General features: G+C 31.5%; 1 protein-coding gene across 2 annotated transcripts; it reads left to right on the top strand.

Moving 5' to 3' along the window:
- Positions 1–3,927: 3,927 nt before the first annotated feature.
- LOC145335130 (L-proline trans-4-hydroxylase-like) lies at positions 3,928–10,953 on the top strand. 2 transcript variants are annotated; one of them, XM_080180861.1, is made up of 13 exons: positions 3,928–4,042; positions 4,341–4,400; positions 4,649–4,699; positions 5,124–5,164; positions 5,740–5,800; positions 6,668–6,742; positions 7,019–7,150; positions 7,378–7,475; positions 7,866–7,950; positions 9,376–9,417; positions 9,813–9,889; positions 10,215–10,248; positions 10,641–10,953. In XM_080180861.1, the coding sequence occupies exons 1-13, from the start codon at positions 3,995–3,997 to the stop codon at positions 10,695–10,697; spliced, it is 861 nt and encodes a 286-aa protein (XP_080036987.1). In that variant the 5' UTR covers positions 3,928–3,994; the 3' UTR covers positions 10,698–10,953. The 2 variants fall into 2 exon arrangements, with proteins under 2 accessions (XP_080036987.1, XP_080036988.1); XM_080180862.1 differs by lacking the exon at positions 7,019–7,150.
- The last annotated feature ends 10,954 nt before the right edge of the window (positions 10,954–21,907 follow it).

Below are 21,907 nucleotides of genomic sequence, written 5' to 3'. Positions count from 1 at the left end.
TAGACAGTAAGATAGATAGTTATTCTCTCCGCTTCTCACAACTATAAAGTGATGGAACATAAAAATAATGATTAGGCCCCAAAACGGTAGATACAAATCATAATATGGAATTATTTAGCGCAGCTACTCTATAATTAGGTCATATCCGATCGTCTGACAGTACAGGGACGGTCTAGGGTCACATAAGGGAGGAGGAAGGGGCAGTGAAATCGACCCTCCAATACCAATTTTAAGTTAATTTAATTTTCTGTCGATTTATCCAGAGATTTAGAGGGATAAGACAATAGCCTATAAATTGATGTACATCCCCAATGATAATACACCTTCTTTAAATTACAATTAGTGGTTGAAACATTTGGACACTTTATTTTACTTTGGGACTTGTGTAATAAGCAGTACAATAACCTCTACCTTTCTGGGTTAATGAGACCCTTCTGTACTCACAGACAGACAGACACATCATGTTACTTTTATAAAATGATTATGGTCTGATTAATGAGTTGGATTAGTTTTTGCTAGAAGCAGCTTATAGTGCCCATTTTTAAAAAAATCATACAATACAAATGACCAATTTTAGGTCAGTATACATTTTAACATTGGTCAATTAAGTTTATACTGGTCTATCATTGGTCATTTGTACGTATAACGTTATTTTAATTAGGAGCTATTATATAAACTGCTTCTTTTTGCTCCGCTACTTATGAACTAAATTGCACATGTTAGCGTACAAAAATTGTATGCTTTTTCTAATATGGTTTGCTATAGCTTCATGCATGTTCACTAAATGCAATTTTTAGTAGCGTAGCTACTCTTAAACTTTTTTGGTGTTGTAAATCTGTCTGTATGTCTATCTGTCTTACTCTGATGGTGAAAATAAGATAACTAGAATGTTATAAGCAGATATGTATTTTTAATGGTTAGTCTATGTGTAATGCCTTTTTGAGACCTATAAAGTTAAAATTGAAGATAGCTCAGCTCACATATTTTTTAAGCACTGGAAAGTGTCATGTGTGACGTCATCAAATACGTCTATTATCCATCGCTTTTAAGGGGTTTCCTTTCCCTCTTCTCCTATCATAACTTCTTTTTTGGCGTATTTTTATGACGTCACACTTGACACTTTCCAGTTCTTCATCTTTTTGTTTGAAGACTCCTTGGATGATGGATTTTTTTGGGGAAAGATTATCGTTTTTTCATAATCTTTTTTTGTTTCTCCATTAATATTTTCTTAAAACTTGTATGCTCTCAGGGATCTAAAGGGATAAGATAATGCCGATTATTTATGTTCATTTTCAATGATTATTCACAAAATCACCCCTTCTGTAGACTACAATTAATGGGTGAAACGATTGAACACTTAATTAACCAACCAACCAATATAAAATCACTTAAGTCCCCAAAGTTGCTAAGCCAAAACATAAGAAAGCGTCATTATAAAACTTTTGGGACTAGTGTAATAAACAGTCCATTGTCTCCTCTCTCTCTCTGGAAAATGTACACATTAACAAGGATGACAACATACATAAAAGCGAAGCTTAGCAAATCAGACAAACAAGCAAACAAAAATGTTTAATATGGACATACTTACATTTTAGGATTTGGTTATAGAGATTCTCTGCTTATGACATAGTACCTAATCGTTCTAAATATCATTATTCAAAAAAACAGACAAATAATAATTCTATAATGATAATAGAAAAAATAAGTATGAAAAGTTTGAAATCGATAGGACAATTTTAACGTGCCTAAATTAACAATAAGAGCTATCCGTTAGAAAAGCGTCGCTTTTAAAAATTAACGTATATGATAATGATATAAATCATTTAATTTATTTTAAAACCACAAAAAAATCTTGGAAACACTTTATCTGAGGTTTTAAAATATATACGAGAATATTTATGTCCATTATAAGCGGGTAAATATGGAGAGAGCGGACAATGTGCGGTTTATAACACTAGTTCCCAAAATTTTATAACAATGTTTTCTTTTGCATATGGCACTTTTAATGAATTTTGATTGGTTGGTTCATTAAGTTGAGCTACATCCAGCACTAATTGTAATCTACAGAAAAGGGTAATTTTGTGTAATAACATTTGGGATGTACTTCAATTTATCAGTTATTGTCTAATCCCTTTAGATCCCTAGTGGAAATCTCTGGGGGAAATATAATAATCCTTTCATTAAAGCAACAAGATGTCTATCTGCCTGTGTGTCTGTTTGCTTAAGGATCTTGCTAACCGCTGGACAGATATGGATCATCTCTTTTATAGTGAAGCTTCTTATAGCTCCAGGGTGGGTTATAACTATTTTTGGGGAGGGTCAACTTTCCCTCAAGAATTGTAGTTGCTGAGGGAGGGAGAGGACGTTGGGTTGTTTATTACACTAGTCCCCAAAGTCTTTTAATGACGTTTTCAAATTAGTTGGTTTAACAACTCTGGAGACTTTAGTAAATTTTGATTAAGTTCAGTGTTCAAACTCCAACTAATTTAAATGTGCAGAAGAATTTTGTGTATCATCACGGGGATGTACATTAATTTATCGGCCATTGTCTTATCCCTTTAGATCTCTGGGTACTAATGCAATAAAAAAATGTTTTAAATGAAAATAAACTAAAATAAAAGTGATCGTGGCTGACATAACATAAACATTTATATTTATGTTGACATAATAACGACACAATTTTTGTCAAGGAAGTGTTTTAGCGTTATAGAGAAGCTTCGCTTCTTATAATGTGAGTCAACTATAAAGCAAAACTATTATTATAGCAAATTTTAAAGTTAAGCGTTTTTTGAGTAATGCTTCCAAATCGGATTCATTTCCGATGGATTATAACCAGATCTGTGCAATACTAGAAAAGCATGTATCGTGTTATATTACATTCAATTTTTTACAAATAATGAAAGGATAATATCAAAAATAGTCCCTGTTTCGTTGGCCTGGGCCTTCATCCCTTTGGGCCAAACAAAACTATAAATAATTTTACTGTCCGCGGAAAACTGTCTATGATTAAGAGTGTATCTGTAGGAAGAAAGAGCGAGCCTGCTACTAGGAAACTTGCAGGAACCAAAAGGGATAAGACAATGGATGATATATTGATGTACATCCCCAATGATGATACACAAAATTAACCCCTGCTGTAGATTACAATTTGTGGTTGAAACGTTAGGAAACTCATTTTAATAAACCAATAATCAAAATCTATAGCAAGTCTCCAAAGATGTTAAGCCAAAGAATAATAAAACGTTACTATAAAGCTTTGGGGACTAGTGTAATAAACAGCCAAATGGGCCTTCCCTCCCTGAGTACTGTATGGAGGTGCGTAAAATATACAGTAAAGTATTATAGAGTAGCTGCGCTGCTAAAAATATTTACTACAATGAAAAAACACTTCAAATCTATTTTTATAAAAATAAACTAAAAATTGATAACAGTTATAATATTGTAGTATTTACTTTAGCTTTATAACACGTTCCAAAAATAATAGGAATATCTTTTAGATGTATTTTGTTACTTAAGAGATCGAGGACGGCACATCCATAATGTTTTTAACACAAGAGCAAGTCTATCAATATGCAGCGCAGAAAATGCAACCTTTTGAAAAACAATATGATTCAAAAAGCTAACAATATTTACCAGTTAAAAGAACAATGAACTACAGCACAGTAAAACTATAGAATATCCAAAAGGATACATTGTAACCTATCTACACTGCGTAGGTACTGTAAAATCAAAACATTACATTTGTTGTAGTTTAATCGGCGATTTTTCTCAAAGTGCCTTGTAAAGCATAAGAAAAACCGTTTTATTGAAAATATATAGATTAAACAAAAAGGGGGGAGGTAGATAGATTTCGTTCGTTCAGACGTACAAGCTGACGTAAAAAAGGGATTGAATTAATATGATTTTGGCTAATATTTCTAACTTTCAGAGGGACCTTTATGTACCAATAAAGACATTTGAGGCACCCGTCCCGTCCTACGTGACACACGTCATCATGAACAGATTTGGGATGACCAATGGGTACTTCTACGTGACAGACAAGGTTGTATTGGGGATTATAGATATATAGATAGATAGATAGATAGATAGATAGATAGATAGATAGATAGATAGATAGATAGATAGATAGATAGATAGATAGATAGATAGATAGATAGATAGATAGATAGATAGATAGACAGACAGATAGATAGATAGATAGATAGATAGATAGATAGATAGATAGATAGATAGATAGATAGATAGATAGATAGATAGATAGATAGATAGATAGATAGAAAGATAGATAATTTTTCATTATGCATAATACAATATGATAGAAATACTAATTATGTTTTTAGATAAAGGAAACTTTTGATAGAGATGGCTTTATAGTTGTGAAAGAACTTTTCAATAAAGAGGTATTTTATTTAATACCTATATTTGCGACAACTTTTACTACACAAAGACTTCCAATTTTCAACATTTACAAAACGCCCTGCTACATTGCTTCAAGATCCATGTCAAATCTATTCAAGTTTGAAATTGATAGAACAAATCTAACAAGCATGAATTAATTAAAAGAGCTATCTTTTATTGACGGACTGGCCGACCTTAATTGTTGAAAAGTTTTCCTTGATAAAAGTTTTAAAGATTTTATATTATTTAGGAAGTCGATAAGTTAAGAAAATGTATTGAAACAAGTGAAGATATACCAAAGGTTGGTTTCTAAAAAGAAGGGAGGTAGGGAACATTAGACTGGTCCCCAAAATTTTATAAACATGCTCCTTATCTGTTAGTTAAACTAAAAACTTTGGAGATTTAATAAAATCTTGATAGGGTTGCACAAACCATAAGTGTCTAAATTTTTTCACCAATAATTGTAATCTTCAGAAGCAACAATTTAGTAAATTCTAATTGGATAGGGATATCAATTTATCGTCCATTGTCTTGTCCCTTTAAGTTACTAGAAACAACGACACTAGAGGCCCCAAGGGGAATTTCAGGCAAAGGGAGGGGGAGGAGGTGGGGCGATGTCGACACCCCCACTTTCAATATTAGTAGAAAAGTAAAAAAAAATGTAAAAAGTTTCATACTTTTTTAAAACACATATTTAAAAAAAATTATTATAAATATGATTTTAGCATGCCATTGATCTATCTGATGGAAAAGGGGCAAAAAGCAGGTATTATCATTGAATCTTGATTATTGTTGATAAATTTTATAGATATAGTTCATTGTGTTTTGTTCTTATCATTCTTATATGAAAGTATCAGGATGTGTGCATGTCTAACTGAAAATTTGTTTTCTAATATAGACCCCATTCATTGGTCAGTTTGTTTATCCAGTAGGAAGGGATGGATTAAAGGGGGTGGATTGAGGGTATCGTCATTACAAACAGCTACAAGTATAACTTTATTAGAGCACATAAAAATCTGGTGCAACATCCAAGTAATAATATATTGTGCTATCTACTTACATTTTTGTTCAACTGTACTTTAGCAAAGAGGGAGGTGGGCTAATAGGCTGTTTATTACACTAGTCCCCAAAGTTTTATAATAACGTTTTTTTATTCGTTGGCTTATCTACTTTGGGGACTTTATTGAATTTTGGTTGGTTGATTCATTAAGTTGAGTGTTTTAAACGTTTCAACCAGTAATTTTAATGTACAGAAGAGATAATTTTGTATAACATCCTTGGAGATATACTTTAATTTATCGGCCATTGTTTTATCCCTTTAGATCCCTGTTACTTTTGTAGGTTATGTATATGGAACAGGGCCGGAAACGATGTTTGTGGCGTAGCCAGTAGACTTCAGAAGGTATGAATTAGGGACATAAGGATAGGTCAAAGGAAGACAAATTACAACCCATAAATTTTTAAGTATATTTATGGGCAATTTTATAACATTATGGAAAAAGGGTAAACAATTCTACCAGGTCCAATAATCAAACTTAAGACAAATTCATGTTTTTAACAAAATATTGAAATAAACTTTTTTTACAATATTTTTATCTGATAATTTTCGTCTCATTTATCTTCCAAGGGTGTTTAAACTTAAATGCAGAGATCTCAAGGGATAAGACAATGACCGATAAATTGATGATACATAAAATAACCTCTTTTGTAGATTACAATTATTGGTTGAAACGTTTGAACATTTAACTTAATGAATCAACCGATTAAAATTCATTAAAAGTCCCCCAAGTTCTTAAGCCAATGAATAAGAAAACATTATTGATAACCTTGGGGGCTTATGTAATAAACAGCCCATTGTCCCCTTCCTCCTGAGTTAAATGTGTAAAAACTAGATTTTATATTACTAGAGTAGCACACCAACAGTAGAAAAGATTCTAAGTTGTGGATTGGGATCATGTAAAAAGTACAATGGACAATAAATTGATGTACATTCCAAATGATGGTAAATATAATTACTACATCTCTAACTTAAAATCATTTGGTTGAAAAGTCTTGACGCTTTTATTTTGAACCAACCATTCATACAAAGTACCCACAATTTTAAGGCCCACAAATGACATAATGTGTACAAAATTACGGGATATTTATAATATACAGTCAATGTATCCTCCCTCCCTTCTCATATACAGTGAGTGGGAAAGTCATAAATCTATCAAAACTTTGTCTGTAAGTCCTAATTTGCATTCATCTAAACCTATAATTAAATTAGGTGGCAGGAACATTACAGGCTTTGCTGGGTGGTCATGAACTATATCATTACCATACAAAACTTATGATGAAAGAGGTAAATATTGATTATTTTTGTGTCTAAATCATTTTATTATGAAAATTTGGATCATGGAAAGAAAATAAAGTAGCGAGTTTTAACATATTTTCACAATAGCTTTTCATAGGTTTTTTTTTATTTTAGGTTTGATAAATTATATAAAGATGATTACTCTAAAGGGGTAGAGCCCACACAAGTGCTAAAAATAGGAGAAAAGCTACTGTAAAAATATGACAAAACATGCCACTTTGTTTTCTTTTCAATTTTATGATTGCAAAAATGTGGGTTTTTTAGCCAGAAAAGGGAGGAGCATTCTTGTGGCACCAGGACTATGGGTACTGGTACCAGAATCAATGTCTCACACCTGACATGGGCAGTGTTTTCATGCCTGTGGATAGGTGCACAAAAGAAAATTCTTGTCTTCAGGCAAATCATCAAAGTGATATTCGTGACATCATGAAAATTTGTCTAAATTTATCTTATCTTAGGGTTTTCTTCACTCACTTCTCCTCTCATCCATTATTTTTAAAGAAAAACTATGAACCTGGCAAAGAGCGGTAGTTTTTTTACAGTTAGGTTAAATCGAGCTGATTTCTAATACCAGATATCCGGTAGCTGGCCAAGCCAGATATTCGGCCCACCTCTATTTTCAGGTATTGGCTGGAAGTCACAAGATGGGAAGGATTGAGCATTACCTAATGGGAGATCAATCTGGAGCTGATCCTGACAGGGTCCAACTAGCCAAACAAAGGTGAGATAATACAAGAGAAAGGGGATGATAGGCTGTTTATTACACCAGTCCCCAAAGTTTTACAATTACATTTTCTTATTTGTTGGCTTAACAACTTTGGATACTTTTACTGAATTTTGATTGTTTGTTTTAGTGTTCAAACATTTCAACCACTAATTTTCATCTACAGAAGGGGCAATTTTGTGAGTCATCATTGAAGATATATATCAATTTAAGGCTATTGTCTTATCCCTTTAGATCCCTATGAGATAATACAAAAGTTGATAAAAATGGCATATGACTTGTTATGACTGTATAAGCAAAGAGAAAGCTTTATAATTTTTACTAAAATATAAGTATTTTTTTAATAAATTATATTTTTTTGTGATGCAAAACTTTTCAAAACTTCAGGTATGAACATGTGTATGTGGAGATGGAGCCAGGAGATGCTCTCTTTTTTCACTCAAATCTTCTACATGCATCTGATCAAAATAAGGTACAGTATATGATATCATGGATAATACAATGGCCGATAAATTAATATACAGCATGACCCTCGAAAAAGTTTTTTTAAGCATCTGCAGTCCATATTTCTCAATGAATTATCAAAAAATGTATATGTCCTTGATCTCTGTAGATTTCCACATAAGTAGATATAAAAATATTTTTTTTACATCAATTAACAGCTGAGATTTTTAGAGCCAAAGTTTTGAAAAAGTGGCTGAGGAAAAAGTAACTTTTCAAGAAAAATGTTTTTTTAAAGTGAAATGACGTGTTTTCCTCATAATTTCAATACTTTTTATAAAACTTATATAAAGATGTTTCAAAGAAATTTATTTCATGCTGAAAGCACTTTTTTAACTAACTCTAAAAGGCATTTTTAGATTAGTGTAAATTGCAAAAACACCCTTACAGAAAGAAATCCTATAAAAAATAGTAGCAAATTGAAAGTTTACATAAACAGAAATCAAACACTTTTTATTTTATCAAAATAAGTTAAAAAACAAAAAAGTTACAGCTACAAACTTTTATTAAACATTTAACAATTTAAAAGGTTTAATGTGTAATATGTAAAAGTGGGCGTTAACTTATTAGGTCAAGGTTACGCCAAGACTTTATGGTCATACTTGCGATTAAAGGATAGGTTGGGGAAGGGGAGATTCCGGTTAGCTCGTAAATGTACACACATTTAGCTCAGACGTGGGAATAATGGATCCCTAAACAATCTTACATGGACACAGGATGGAGCCCCATGCCATGCTGAAAGTCGAAACATAGCCTACCTTAATGACCAATTCAATGGTCGTCTTGTTAGTGTTAGTGTCGTCGTGTTAAAAAACTAAGAAATATTTATCAATATCCAGTTTCTCAAGCACTTTTTCCAAACTTTGGCTTTAACAATCTCGGCTGTTAATTGATGTAAAAAAAAATATTTTGATATCCTTTGATGTAGAAAATTATAGAGAACAAGTACATATGAATCTTTTAATATTTTGTTGAGAAATATAGGCTGCAGATGCTTAAAAAAACTTTTTCGAGGGTCATGCTGTACATCCCCAATGATGATACACAAAAGTATCAATCTGTAGATTACACTTTGTGGTTGAACATTTAGACACTCAACTAAATAAACCAACCAATCAAAATTGAATAAAAGTCCCCAAAGTTGTTGAGCCAACAAATAAGCAAACATTATTATGAAACCTTGGGGAATAGTGTAATAAACAATCCAATGTCCCCTCCCTCCCTGATATGATATAAGTTGTGAGTTTTAAGAGTTGGTCGTCATACCCAATGTCACTTCAATGCATGTCCAACAACATATAGTTTATTTAGAAAAATATGAGACAAAAAAGGCTTTTGTACATAGGCTAAAATTAAAATTTATGCCAAGTTTTTGTTTGACAACTTCTTACTCTAGAGCATGCTAAGAAGATGGGTTCTTGTTACAAGCTACAACCAGGTATATATTCTTTTTTTTGTAGGAATACTTAGAAAAAAGAGATATTATATTCCAAGGAATATATAAAAAAAACTTAAGTCTTTTTGGTAAGATTTATGGTTTTTAGAATTAAGGTACAATGTGATAGTTTTTTTTTAAACATACAAAAATAGAAATTATGTTTCAAGTAAATAGTTTTTTTCCTCATCTATATCTGTGGTTATAAAAAAAATATAGGGAACAATTGACTATAGTATAAATCTTCCACCTATCTTCTTATATTTTTGGTAAACTTAGAATTCTTGCAGAATCAAATGATTCATTATTGTAACTTTTCAAATGAAGAATTTTATTTATCATAATGAGGTAGAATTATAATTTTTCATCAATTGTCCTATCCATAATTGATGTTTTAGAAAATTAATGCTCCTGAGAAGAAGCATCATCATCTTGATTATTATCCATTGGAAATACTTCACAATCAAGCTCTTATGTAAGTATGTCATAAAATTCAGATTTTCCACATAGTACAGTAATCTGACTTTTACTAGTTGTTGAACATAGTTGGGTAAATTGAATAAGCTAAATCCAAATAACATTTAAGGGAGGGTATCATATTTTAAACTGAAGATCTCCTGATCTTTCCCTCAATAAACTAATTTGATATTAATACCACTCATGTGTATATGTCTTATGTCTTACATTTTATCTTTTCTCCTATCCTTTTTTAATCCTTTTTTCTGTCTATTTTTAAACTTTATTCTTTCTCTATCTCACTCAGCTTTTCTCCAATTGTTATAATTATCCTTGTTTTTTAGAGAATGCACAAGAATGGATTCTACCATTGATAAGGTAAGTATTATTATTCTAAAAATAAAATAAGCAATGTACAATTTCTATTATGGCTTTAAAATTGATTAAAATCTGCTGGATTAAAACCAGTTACCAGCTATAATGAAAAATCATGTATAACATTAAATTATGGACAATTTTCTATTAATAATGAATTAGAAATCATAAAATTAATACCTTTTTTGTTAGCCTTGACATTTCGGCCCCTGGGGGTTAATAAAACTGGTTTTAATGTTATATTTTTTTTAAAATTATAACTATGGAATTTATCTATAAATATGTGATAAATGACTATTCCAATCTATATACTAATTGATTGGATATGGATATCCAATTATTTCTAAACTAAGATCAAACAAATTCTATAATTTCTAAGCTTTAATTAATTTTAGGCTTTTATGGATCCAAAAGAAGATAAAAGTGCTTCTAGCCTGAAGAGGAAAGAATAAAGCTACTAAATCCTTTTTGTAAATGCATTATGAATAGATTTGAGTGGCCAGCAGAAAGTACCATTTGTGACGTCTTAAAAATGCATCTATAAAGGAAGGATTAGAGGAAAAATGATAAAGAAAACCCTCAAAAAAGAGTTGGATAATAGACGTATTTTTATGACGTTACACATGACTCTTTCCACTGCACTGTTCCAATTTGCTATAAAAAATGAACCATAAATACATGTTTTCAAATTATTCCTTTTCTTTTATATCTCTCTATATATTTCATCTCTATTATAAAATGAATTATTACCAATTATTTGTAGCGATGCTACTTTATAGTTCAAAATGTGCATTAGACCACCTGTCCTTCCATTTGTTTGTTTATATAAACGCTAACTTTATACAATGAACGTTTTTTGCCTACTATTTATTGCCTGGTTTTGGGTGAAGATTCCCTTATATTAAAGCGCTAAGTGTATTTAATCAAGAAAACATTGCAGGTAATGGCGAAGCCACCCTTTAGATATTTTTTTAATGTATTTGTTTTCTATTCTTGCATGATAAGTAAAAGTATAAAGCTTATCATATTGTAAAGCAAAGCTTCTGTATGAGTCTGTATGTTTGCTCAGCAATAGCTATTCTGGTATTATTTTCGCATTGAGGCTTTATATTTCAGATTGTAAGATAAAGTGTATTTGAGCCACCCCCCCCTTCCCCCCATCTCTCCTTTTTCAAAATGATTGAAAATAAGGGAAGAAGGTAGTTTTTTTCTATGCATACTAGACCCTTCGGGGGGCCTACTAACCCTACACTACCCAGTGCCCAATATAACCTATCCTATCCTAAGGTAATACAAAAATAAATCAATATCTACCCTCTTTATTCTCAATTTATTTCTAAGAACGAGGGGGTTGGGGGTCCATAGCTTAACAGAACACATTGAGAGAAAGCTCTACTGTAGCTCAGGGATCTAAAGGGATAAGACAATGGCCGATAAATGGATGTACATCCTCAATGTTAATACACAAAATTACCCCTTTTGTAGATTACAATTAGTGGTTGAAACGTTTAAACACTCAATTTAATAAACCAACCAATCAAAATCCATAAAAAGTCCCCAAAATTGTTAAGCCAACGAATAAGAAATCGTTATGATAAAACTTTGGGGACAAGTGTAAAAAAGAGCCCATTGTCCCATCTCTCCCTCTCTCTGATTGTAGCTGCTAATATTCCAGTCCTTGGTTTTCGCTTATCAATTTCGCAAAAAAAAAATCGGAAATTTGTTTTTCTTATTTATGCTTATGCCAGCCCCACCCATTACAGCCAGGGATCTAAAGGGATAAGAAATGACCGTTAAATGATGATACACAAAATTATCCCTGTATGATTATGTAGATTACAACTAGTGGTTAAAACGTTTTGGCACTCAACTAAATGAACCAGCCAATCAAAATTCAACAAAAGTTCTTAAGATTTTTAAGCCAGAAAAAGTTATCATAAGACTTTGGGGACTAGTGTAATTTTCAGCCCAGTGTCCTCTCCCTTTCTGCATTAAAGTAGAGGCCGCAGCTACTTTATAGTTATAGTTTTACGGTCTGTCTAGTAGATAGTACGTCCACCTGTTTTTCAGTCTGCATCAAAATGAAAACAAGAATTACATATCCATAAGCAGCGTAGCACAAAGCATGGATTGACAAACGCATTCTATCTGCTGCATTCTATCTTAATTAGCAGCAGATAAAATCCCATTTCTCCCATACCGATATGTTATGACGGAAGTACAGACAGACAAAGTAAATTTAAAAGTAAGATGTCTGTCTGTACATATACATATATACTTAAAAATCAGTTGTTTTCATCAAAAATCTCATAAAAACCAATCCTTAGCTTAGGGGCTAATTCGTCGACTGAATGAAATTAGTTATTTTTTCGGAAGAATTCCTTTATTCAGAAATGAATCACCAAAAACACCTCAGAAAATCACAAAAATTTGGGTCTAGTTGCTTTCCTTTTAACCCCTTAAAAGTCTTTGTTTTGTAAACAGATCTTTAGTATAGATGTATATACAGACACCTACCTCCCTTCATTTTTTAAAGACCTTTTTCGTCTGCTTCTAAATTATTTTCTTCTACTTGGCTGTGTTAATATAAGCGATACCATTGGTTGATTTTCAATGACCCAATAGGTAGGTTGCACAAGACGGTTTTTTTCCCTCGTGAAATTGATTTTAAATTAATAATACCACGTAGCCTATCATACACAATTTAACATAACCTTACTAATTCTAGAACACAATCAAAACAAAAGCTTATAACAACAAAATTAAGGACAGAACATTTCCCTTCGTAAACTTCTTACACTACCCGCCACATAAATATTGCCTAAAAACTAAATATTTTGTGTAATAGACGGTCCAGCTTTATTTCAAATCTTTATGGACATGCTTACATACAGACAGACAGATATAGATAAAACATCACTTTTATGAGGTTTTGTGTAGCTCCACTAGAGAATAAAGCGAAATTAGCCAGTTTTTTCTCCAATATTAGGTGAATAAATGTTTGGAAAAAGGTGTAATTTTTGGAAACGCTCTTTAATTTCATGTCAATTTTTTGGTTGAGTTTTAAAGGACAGACTTAAAGTTATATTTATATTACAATTTACAACTATACATATATTTTTATAAAAAAATGTTTTTAAAAAATTAGAGTTTCATATTTTTCTCTCCATCTATCTCTACTCTTTATCTTTCTCTCTTTCTCTCTCTCTATCCCTCTCTCTCTCCCCCCTCTCTCTCCTCTCTCTCTCTCTCTCTCTCTCTCTCTCTCTCTCTCTCTCTCTCTTTCTCTCTCTCTATCTATCTATCTCTCTGCCTCTCTCGCTGAGAGTTTTATTTGGGAAATAAATGGTTGTAGATTAATTTATCTTTTAATGAAAGAAATTGGATATCTGACTGAATGTGTGCCTAAATGTCAAAGGAATCTCGTTAACGGCTAGCTGAAATACTTTGGAGTAGCTTTGTATAAATCCAGGGCAGGTTTTGGGCCATGTAGCGCATACAAAGCTAAAATCCAAAGTTTCCTATTAATTGAGGCCGTTATGAATTATCAACTGCCCATATTGATTATAAACCTTGCCAATCAAAGTGTTCCAACATTCTTACCCGCGACCGTGGCTAAATACCCCGTCAAAACTAAAGACGCTAAATGGTTCCTCCTTTGGTGCTCTGTCAGGTGCATGCCATTAATAGTTAAAGATGACGGAATGTTTTGGCCAAAAACAGAAAATTAGGACTTACTGCCAAAAGTCGTGCAATCAAAGAGTTTCTGAATTTTTCTTGGTTGATGGACCTGACGTTAAAGGGCATGGACAGCAACCTCGCCAGTATGAGGTAATTTATACACAAAGCAATAGAAAACCCCTACTGAAGGCACCCTTAGTGGCTATCACATACCCAATGTAACCTAACCTAACCTGAACTAAAGTGGTAATAAAAAGCAAAGCCTACACCCTCTTATTTTAAATTAATTTCAATCTCAGGGTAGGGGGGTGTTAGGGGGTTAGTTCTCGACAAGTTACTTTGAGAGTAAGCGTCTCTCTAAACTATTGATTTACTTCAAGGGGGGGACATTTCGAAGATTTTATTTTTAGTTTGACCATTATAAAAGCATTATAAGTGACATTATATAATTACCAACATATTATCGAGGTCAAATATTCTCAGAGCACTTTAACTACAAGAATGAGTTGACGTCATAACTTCAACATTTTTAACAGGGTCACTACTGTTATATCAGGCGCTTGACTTTACTTTAAAAGGGGGGTTCCACTAAAATAGTTCCAGGATAAATAAAAAGCTACACTGTAAAAGAGAACCATATCGGTTAAGCAAATAGCGAGATACTTTGGTACACACAGACTCCTAGACATCCTGTTACTTTTATATCAGGATAAAAAGGGAAATTCTTTGGCAATAAAACAGTCCAAACAAGTTAACAAGCACAATAAGGACTTTAAGACAAATTCCATGAATAAAATGTTGTTTTAAATGAACATTTTGTTTGAAATCTTTTTGTTTTTGTCCATCAGACATTAAATCTTTGAACATTATGGTCAACACTTTCAACAAGGATGACAACACAGAGAGAGGGGGGACAATGGGCTGTTTATTACACTAGTCCCCAAAGTTTTATAAAAATGTTTCTTATTCATTGCTTAATAACTTTGTGGGCTCTTACTGAATTTTGGTTGGTTGGTTTATTCAGTTCAGTGTTCAAACGTTTCAACCACTTATTTTAATCTACAGTGGGGGTAATATTTTATGAGATCATTGTGAATGTACATAAATTTATTGGCAATTGTCTTATCCCTTTAGATCCCTGTAGGCGAAAGCTCGACCAGTCAGAAATTCATAGAAACAAAATTGAAGTGTTGCATATTTGTTTGGGTAACAACTACCAGACAATTAACACTTTGATTGCAAGTCCTTTGACTAAAAGTTCTAACTGTGCAAAGTAATGAGTATGTTTATGTATTCCCCATACTCTTAGTCTTATTATGTCTTCAAATGTACGTCCTTTTTCTGAAATGTGCATGGTAATGAGTTACTTTTGTATATGGCTAAGGCATTCCCCCCATGCACTAACTTAACTTTTTTAGGTCAATTATTTCACATTAAGATATATCAATAAAGGTAATAAAATCCTAGGATCTAAAGGGATAAGACAATGGCTGATAATTTATGTACATCACCAGTTATGAAACACAAATTACCCCTTCTGTGGATTATAATTAGTGGTTGAAACGTGTGTACAATTAACTTAATAAACTAACCAATCAAAATTCACAACATTACCCAAAATTATCAATTCAACAAATAAGAAAACGGTGTTATGAAACTTTGGGAACTGGTGTAATAAACAGTCCAATGTTCCCTCTCTCTCTGAATTAAATCACTATTTCTAAAATGACGTAATGACTTTCAAGTAAAAAAATCATAGTGTTGCTAAGCTTTTAAGATTATACAAAGAATAGGTTTTATGTCCTATGTCTATGTCTTGGTTGGGGTGGTTTTATGCTACTTTCCCCTAGTATTTTTTTCTCTGTCTATCTCTTCCTTTTACAGTTCTCTATCTATTTCCCCCCCCCTCTCTCCCCCTCTTTGACACAGACACAATAATTTTCAAAAATTTCTTCCTATGTAATTAACAACTCAGTAGCAAATCATTATAATTTTAGCTACTTTTTCTCTGTCCACATATCTATCTATCCAGCTACCAATCTATTTTTCTATTTAGCAACCTATCTAGATATCTATCCATCTAACTATCTATCTATCCATCTAATTATCTATCAAATGTCAATCTATCTATCCACTTAACTATTTATTTATCTTTCCATCCACTATTCATCTATTCAGCAATTTATCTAGTATCTATCCATCTAACTAGATTTCTATTTTTCTATCTATCTACCTATCCATCCATCTGTCCATCTATCTATATATTTCTATCTAACTACCTATCTTATTATTCTTCTATCTAATTAAGTTATCAAGACCCAACATTTTTAGCTTCCGAGATATTTTTGGTCACATATAATTATCAAAACAGAGAAAAAGTATTTTGAAAAACTAACAGATGAAAACAGGAAGGGAAGGGTACAATGGACTGTAAATTACACTAGTACTCAAAGTTTTATTCTTATGTTATTCGTTGGCTCAAAACTTTGAATGCCTCTATTAATTTGTCTATAAAAATTTTCAACCGAAATTTCTACAGAAAGAGTAATTATGTTTATTATCATTTGGGATGTAGGTAAAATTATCGTCCATTGTCTTATCCCTTCAGATCCCTGATCTTATCCCTAGGGGCTTTGCTCCAAGAGGTTTAATCAACCTATTTTTGTGTTATTTAGATTTAAAAAGGAAAAGTAATTTTTTTTGTGGAGGGTATTTTTTTTAGGGGGGGGGGTGTCTCACCCCCCCCCCCAGTTAAATAGCTTAAAACCATCCCAGGACCAGTAGGTATATTCCCTGAAGAGTAGAGCCCAATCGGTTCAGTGGCTACTGAGATCTTAAGCTTCAGACCGACCGACAGACAGACATCGTGCTACTTTGTATTATATATATTATACAGATTTAAAGATATGTTCTCTCATTTGTTGGCCTTAAACTTTTTATATTAAATATCAAGTTATACACAACTAGCTGTGTTTAAAATAGATGGGTGTGTACAAAAGTTTATCATTCATTTTCGTATCCCCGACGATCCCTGGATAAAATGGGGAGAAAAGGAATTTTTGCTTGATTTTACATTTTTATGTTAATTTTGGCATTTTTTAGTTTTTTACTGTTCTCCCCTGTTTTAGCCTTCAGCTACTTCAACTACTAAATGAATATATCAGCAATGTTTGTCTGTCAAACTTGTGAGTTGTTATTTTATCAACACAGAAGATTGTACTTAAAATACTATTGGATTGACGATAATGAATACCTCATATCGATAATATCTCAAAACTTTATTGCTCCACTTTCAAAAGAGGGTAAACTGCCAACATTATCCATAAATATCTTTTTTTTCAATTATCATTGTTTCAAAATTGGTTTCGCCCTTTACTGTTGTAACAACTAGGCAAAAATCATTGAAAGCGTAGCTTTTGTATATTTATGGTTCATATACTTTGAGGACGGTTAGCTCTTTTTAGAAGCGACGCCTTTTTACATTTAGAATTAGTCTGTCCATTAGTACGTCCATAACGGATGGATCATAATGTTAATATCATCATTCTTGTCACTTGATTCCTTTGACAATTGGTCACTACAAGCATAAGCAAGGCATCTCTATAAACTAGTCCTAAAATGTAAGTATGTCCTTATTCATTTGTTTGTATTTAAGTAAATTTGAACAAACTTAAACAAAATTTATATTAGATTTATAGATATTACTGTATATTTAATTCATTGTTACTTTAAATTCACCAATGTTTTTTTTTTCTGACCAACTAATTTGTTGAGCTTCGCTCCTTTTGGATGTTGTCATCCTTGTTAATATATACAGCATGACCCTCGAAAAAGTATTTTTAAGCATCTGCAGCCCTTATTTCTCAATGAATTATTAAAAAATGCATATATCCTTGTTCTCCATAGTATTCCACGTAAGTAGATATAAAAATATTTTTTTTACCTCCATTAACACTGGAGATTTTTAGTGCTAAAGTTTTGAAAAAGTGACTGAGGAAAAAGTAACTTTTAACATGATACGACTTTTTTAGCAAAATTAAGCTAGAAATCCTTTTATTTTTGTTACTAGCAGAAACTTTATACAAAAATGAAATAAAAAATTTAGTTTTTGAGTAAAAAGCATTTTTTTACACATATTTTTTGAGTCTTTTTAGTTTAATGATATTTTGAAAAACTTACTTATTAGGCAAAATTGTTTAAGATTAAAAAACCAAATAAATCTCTATGAATATAGCAGGAAAATTGTTTTTGTTTCACAATCCTAACTTTAATAACAAACAAGTTATAAAGAAAATAAAAATAAAACATAATGATCTTTTAGTCTAAAAAGCTTAATTTACCCCTTATTAAATAATTGAGATGTCAGAAAAGTAGGCGGAGCAACTGTCATAATTAATCCTTTTCTATAAATAAGGGTTAATAAATAACCTAAAATTTGCAAATAATCAATTCATTCAGTAGTATTTTTTGCCATTAAAAATTTATATTTTTGGTGGAATAAAAAAGAAATATTTAGTTAACTTGTTTTTCTTTGTGTCTCATTATTCAATTGCCAGAAAAACATAATATAACCATCCAAAAAATAAGAGAAACAAAAATAAATTCTTTTTCTCAGTCACTTTTTCAAAACTTTAGCTCTAAAAATCTCCGGTGTTAATGGAGGTAAAAAAAATATTTTTATATCTACTTACGTGGAATACTATGGAGAACAAGGACATATGCATTTTTTAATAATTCATTGAGAAATAAGGGCTGCAGATGCTTAAAAATACTTTTTCGAGGGTCATGCTGTATGTTATAGGTATTTCAATAAAGTTGCAAGAAATTAATTGTTTTCCCAGAGGCGGTGCCCAAATTAGCCAGATTGCTCACTTTTTACAATAAAGCTATTGGCTCTATAGAGTTACATTAAACAACAAAGGCAAATTACCTTTATCGGATTTTCGGCGTGCATAGTCGAACCTGAACCCCCCTCCCATTGTAAAATTATTTGAAAATAAGGGGGAGGGGCGTAGGTTAATTTTTTCAGGTTAAGTTATATTAGGTCATGCAGGGTTAACGCTTTCCGCAGTGTTAAATATATAGAGAAAACTAACCATCCCATTTTTATTTTCAAATGATTTGGGTTGGGGGAGGGGAGGGGGGGGGGGGCTGGTCGGTTTTGTGTCCAATAGGCATTCTAAGGAAAAACACCGAGAATCATTCTAAAACGGAATTTCTTTTTTTGCCAATAATTATCAGTCATTCAATGCAGTAAATGAAATTTTGCTTATCTTTGCCGCTTTTATTTAGATTTTCATTTTGTTTAATTACTTGATTTTACCAAAGTTTAAGAAAATTTTTCTCAAAAATTTAATTAAATGTAATTCTAAAAAATCTCTATATGTATTATCTCTATTGTTCAGTATAGATAATCGAATTATTCAATTTCCTCATAGCCCATTATTTAGTTTTTCCTATATAGTTATTTGGTTATTTCTTAGGGTGGAGCCGTAAATATGAATTTTCTTTGGTAGGTTTTTAATGATAGGCTTCGAACTTTGTCTAGAGACACAGATAATCATTGTTTAAAAGTAATAGAGAGGGGACAATGGCCTGTTTATTACACTAGTCCCCAAAGTTTTATAATAATGTTTTCTTATTTGTTGGCTGTACAACTTTAGAGACTTAAGTGAATTTGATTGGTTGAATTATTAAGTAGAGTGACCAAGCATTTCAACCACTGATTTTAACCCTATATGGGGTAATTTTGTGTATCATCATTGGGGATGTAAATAAATTTATCAGCCATTGTATTATCCCTTTAGATCCCTGTGTTTGAATTTATAAGCTGAACAAGATAGCAAAGGAATAGAAATAAGAAAGACAAAGAAAGGGGAGAAAAAGAGAAAGAATATGAGAAAGAAAGAAAGAAAGAGATAGAGAGAAAAAGAATAAAGAAAGAAATAAGAATATGAGAAAGAAAGAAAGAAAGAGATAGAGAGAGAAAGAATAAAGAAAGAAAGAAGAATATGAGAAAGAAAGAAAAGAAATAGATAGAGAGAGAAAGAATAAAGAAAGAAATAAGAATATGAGAAAGAAAGAAAGAAAAAGATAGAGAGAGAGAGAAAGAATAAAGAAAGAAATAAGAATATGAGAAAGAAAGAAAGAAAGAGATAGAGAGAGAAAGAATAAAGAAAGAAATAAGAATATGAGAAAGAAAAGAAAGAGATAGAGAGAGAAAGAATAAAGAAAGAAATAAGAATATGAGAAAGAAAGAAAAAAAGAAAGAAAGAGATAGAGAGAGAAAGAATAAAGAAAGAAATAAGAATATGAGAAAGAAAAGAAAGAGATAGAGAGAGAAAGAATAAAGAAAGAAATAAGAATATGAGAAAGAAAGAAAGAAAGAAAGAAAGAGATAGAGAGAGAAAGAATAAAGAAAGAAATAAGAATATGAGAAAGAAAGAAAGAAAGAAAGAAAGAAAGAGATAGAGAGAGAAAGAATAAAGAAAGAAATAAGAATATGAGAAAGAAAGAAAGAAAGAGATAGAGAGAGAGAGAAAGAATAAAGAAAGAAATAAGAATATAAGAAAGAAAGAAAGAAAGAGATAGAGAGAGAAAGAATAAAGAAAGAAATAAGAATATAAGAAAGAAAGAAAGAAAGAGATAGAGAGAGAAAGAAAGAAATAAGAATATGATAAAGAAAGAAAGAGAATAATTCGGGAACATATCATTTATATAGTGCAGGTTTTAGGCTATATGGAAATTTGGTTTTTTTTATCTCTTTCAATTATAAAGGTTGCGTGAATATTTTCAAACAATTCCTAGATTTTTATGTAATTAGACAATTTATATTATTAAAAAATGTACATTTAGATCTCAAAAACGTTTAAAGCCATAATCTATTTGTGAATATTGATTTTGGTTTTAGGCTATTTTGATATTTTGAAATCAATACTTTTTTATAGGGAAAGTTGCATTATTGGGTTTAAGCAATTTTATGAAGTTAACCTATTCTATGCAATTTGTTAGAGCTTGTACAATTATGTCTTAAAATCAGATTGACTAATAATTCCAAAATTTATTTGTGATTATTGATATTGGTTTCAGGCTATTTTGTTACTTTGAAAACAATGTTTTGTAATAAGAAAGGTTGCGTGATTATTTTTAAACAATTTAAGAAGTTAACCTATTTTGTGCATTTTTTAAGTACAGTTTAATCTTAAAAACGGGTTGACCAATAATCCTCAATTTACAAGTGAATATTAGTATTGGTTTTAGGCCATTTTATAATTTTGAACTCAATATTTTCAATAGTTTTAGAACAACTAAGGGACTTTTGTGAATTGATTGGTTGATTCATTAAGATGAGTGGTCAAACCTTTTAACCACTATTTAAATCCAAAGAAGGGGAAAATTATTATTATTATGTTTATCTTACACCAGATAAATTTAAAATAGATTAATTAAAAAATTACAATACAGATTAAAAATTATGATAAAAGTTTGAGGTGCGCTAAATTCTATTCCATAACAAATACTTGTTTTGATTTTTCAAAGTTTAACCTGAAACCCTTGTTCTCTGTTTGATTTTAGTCATATTTTAAATTTGAAGTATCAAGATCGAAGCCCTTTGAAAATTTTGTCCCTTGCCTAGTTGTACCCTCGTTATCTCTAAATACTAGCGGCTACGCCCCTAGAGGCCTCTAGGAACACGTAAAATTGTTTTTTTTTCAATCTACATATTTTAAATTCAGCTATTTACCAACAATATTTTTTTCGCCGATTTCTCTAGGGAAGGTGGGGGTACCCTCCCCCAAAATAGTTATAAACGTTCTCGGGACCTATATGAAGCTACTCTGTTAAGGAGAACCCGATCGTTTCAGCGGTTAGCGATATCATTCTGTACAAACAGACAAAAATCCTTTTACTTTTTTATAAGGATAATTTCCAGAAATTTTCCTCACCGCGGCTCATTCTTGCAAAAAAAACTTTCAGGTTA

The sequence above is a fragment of the Acartia tonsa genome, chromosome 13, assembly GCF_053477335.1.
Source record: "Acartia tonsa isolate MP-2025a chromosome 13, ASM5347733v1, whole genome shotgun sequence".
Classification (NCBI taxonomy): domain Eukaryota; kingdom Metazoa; phylum Arthropoda; class Copepoda; order Calanoida; family Acartiidae; genus Acartia; species Acartia tonsa.
Note: the sequence above shows the minus strand (reverse complement) of the source record. Positions and strands in the feature narration are given on the sequence as shown.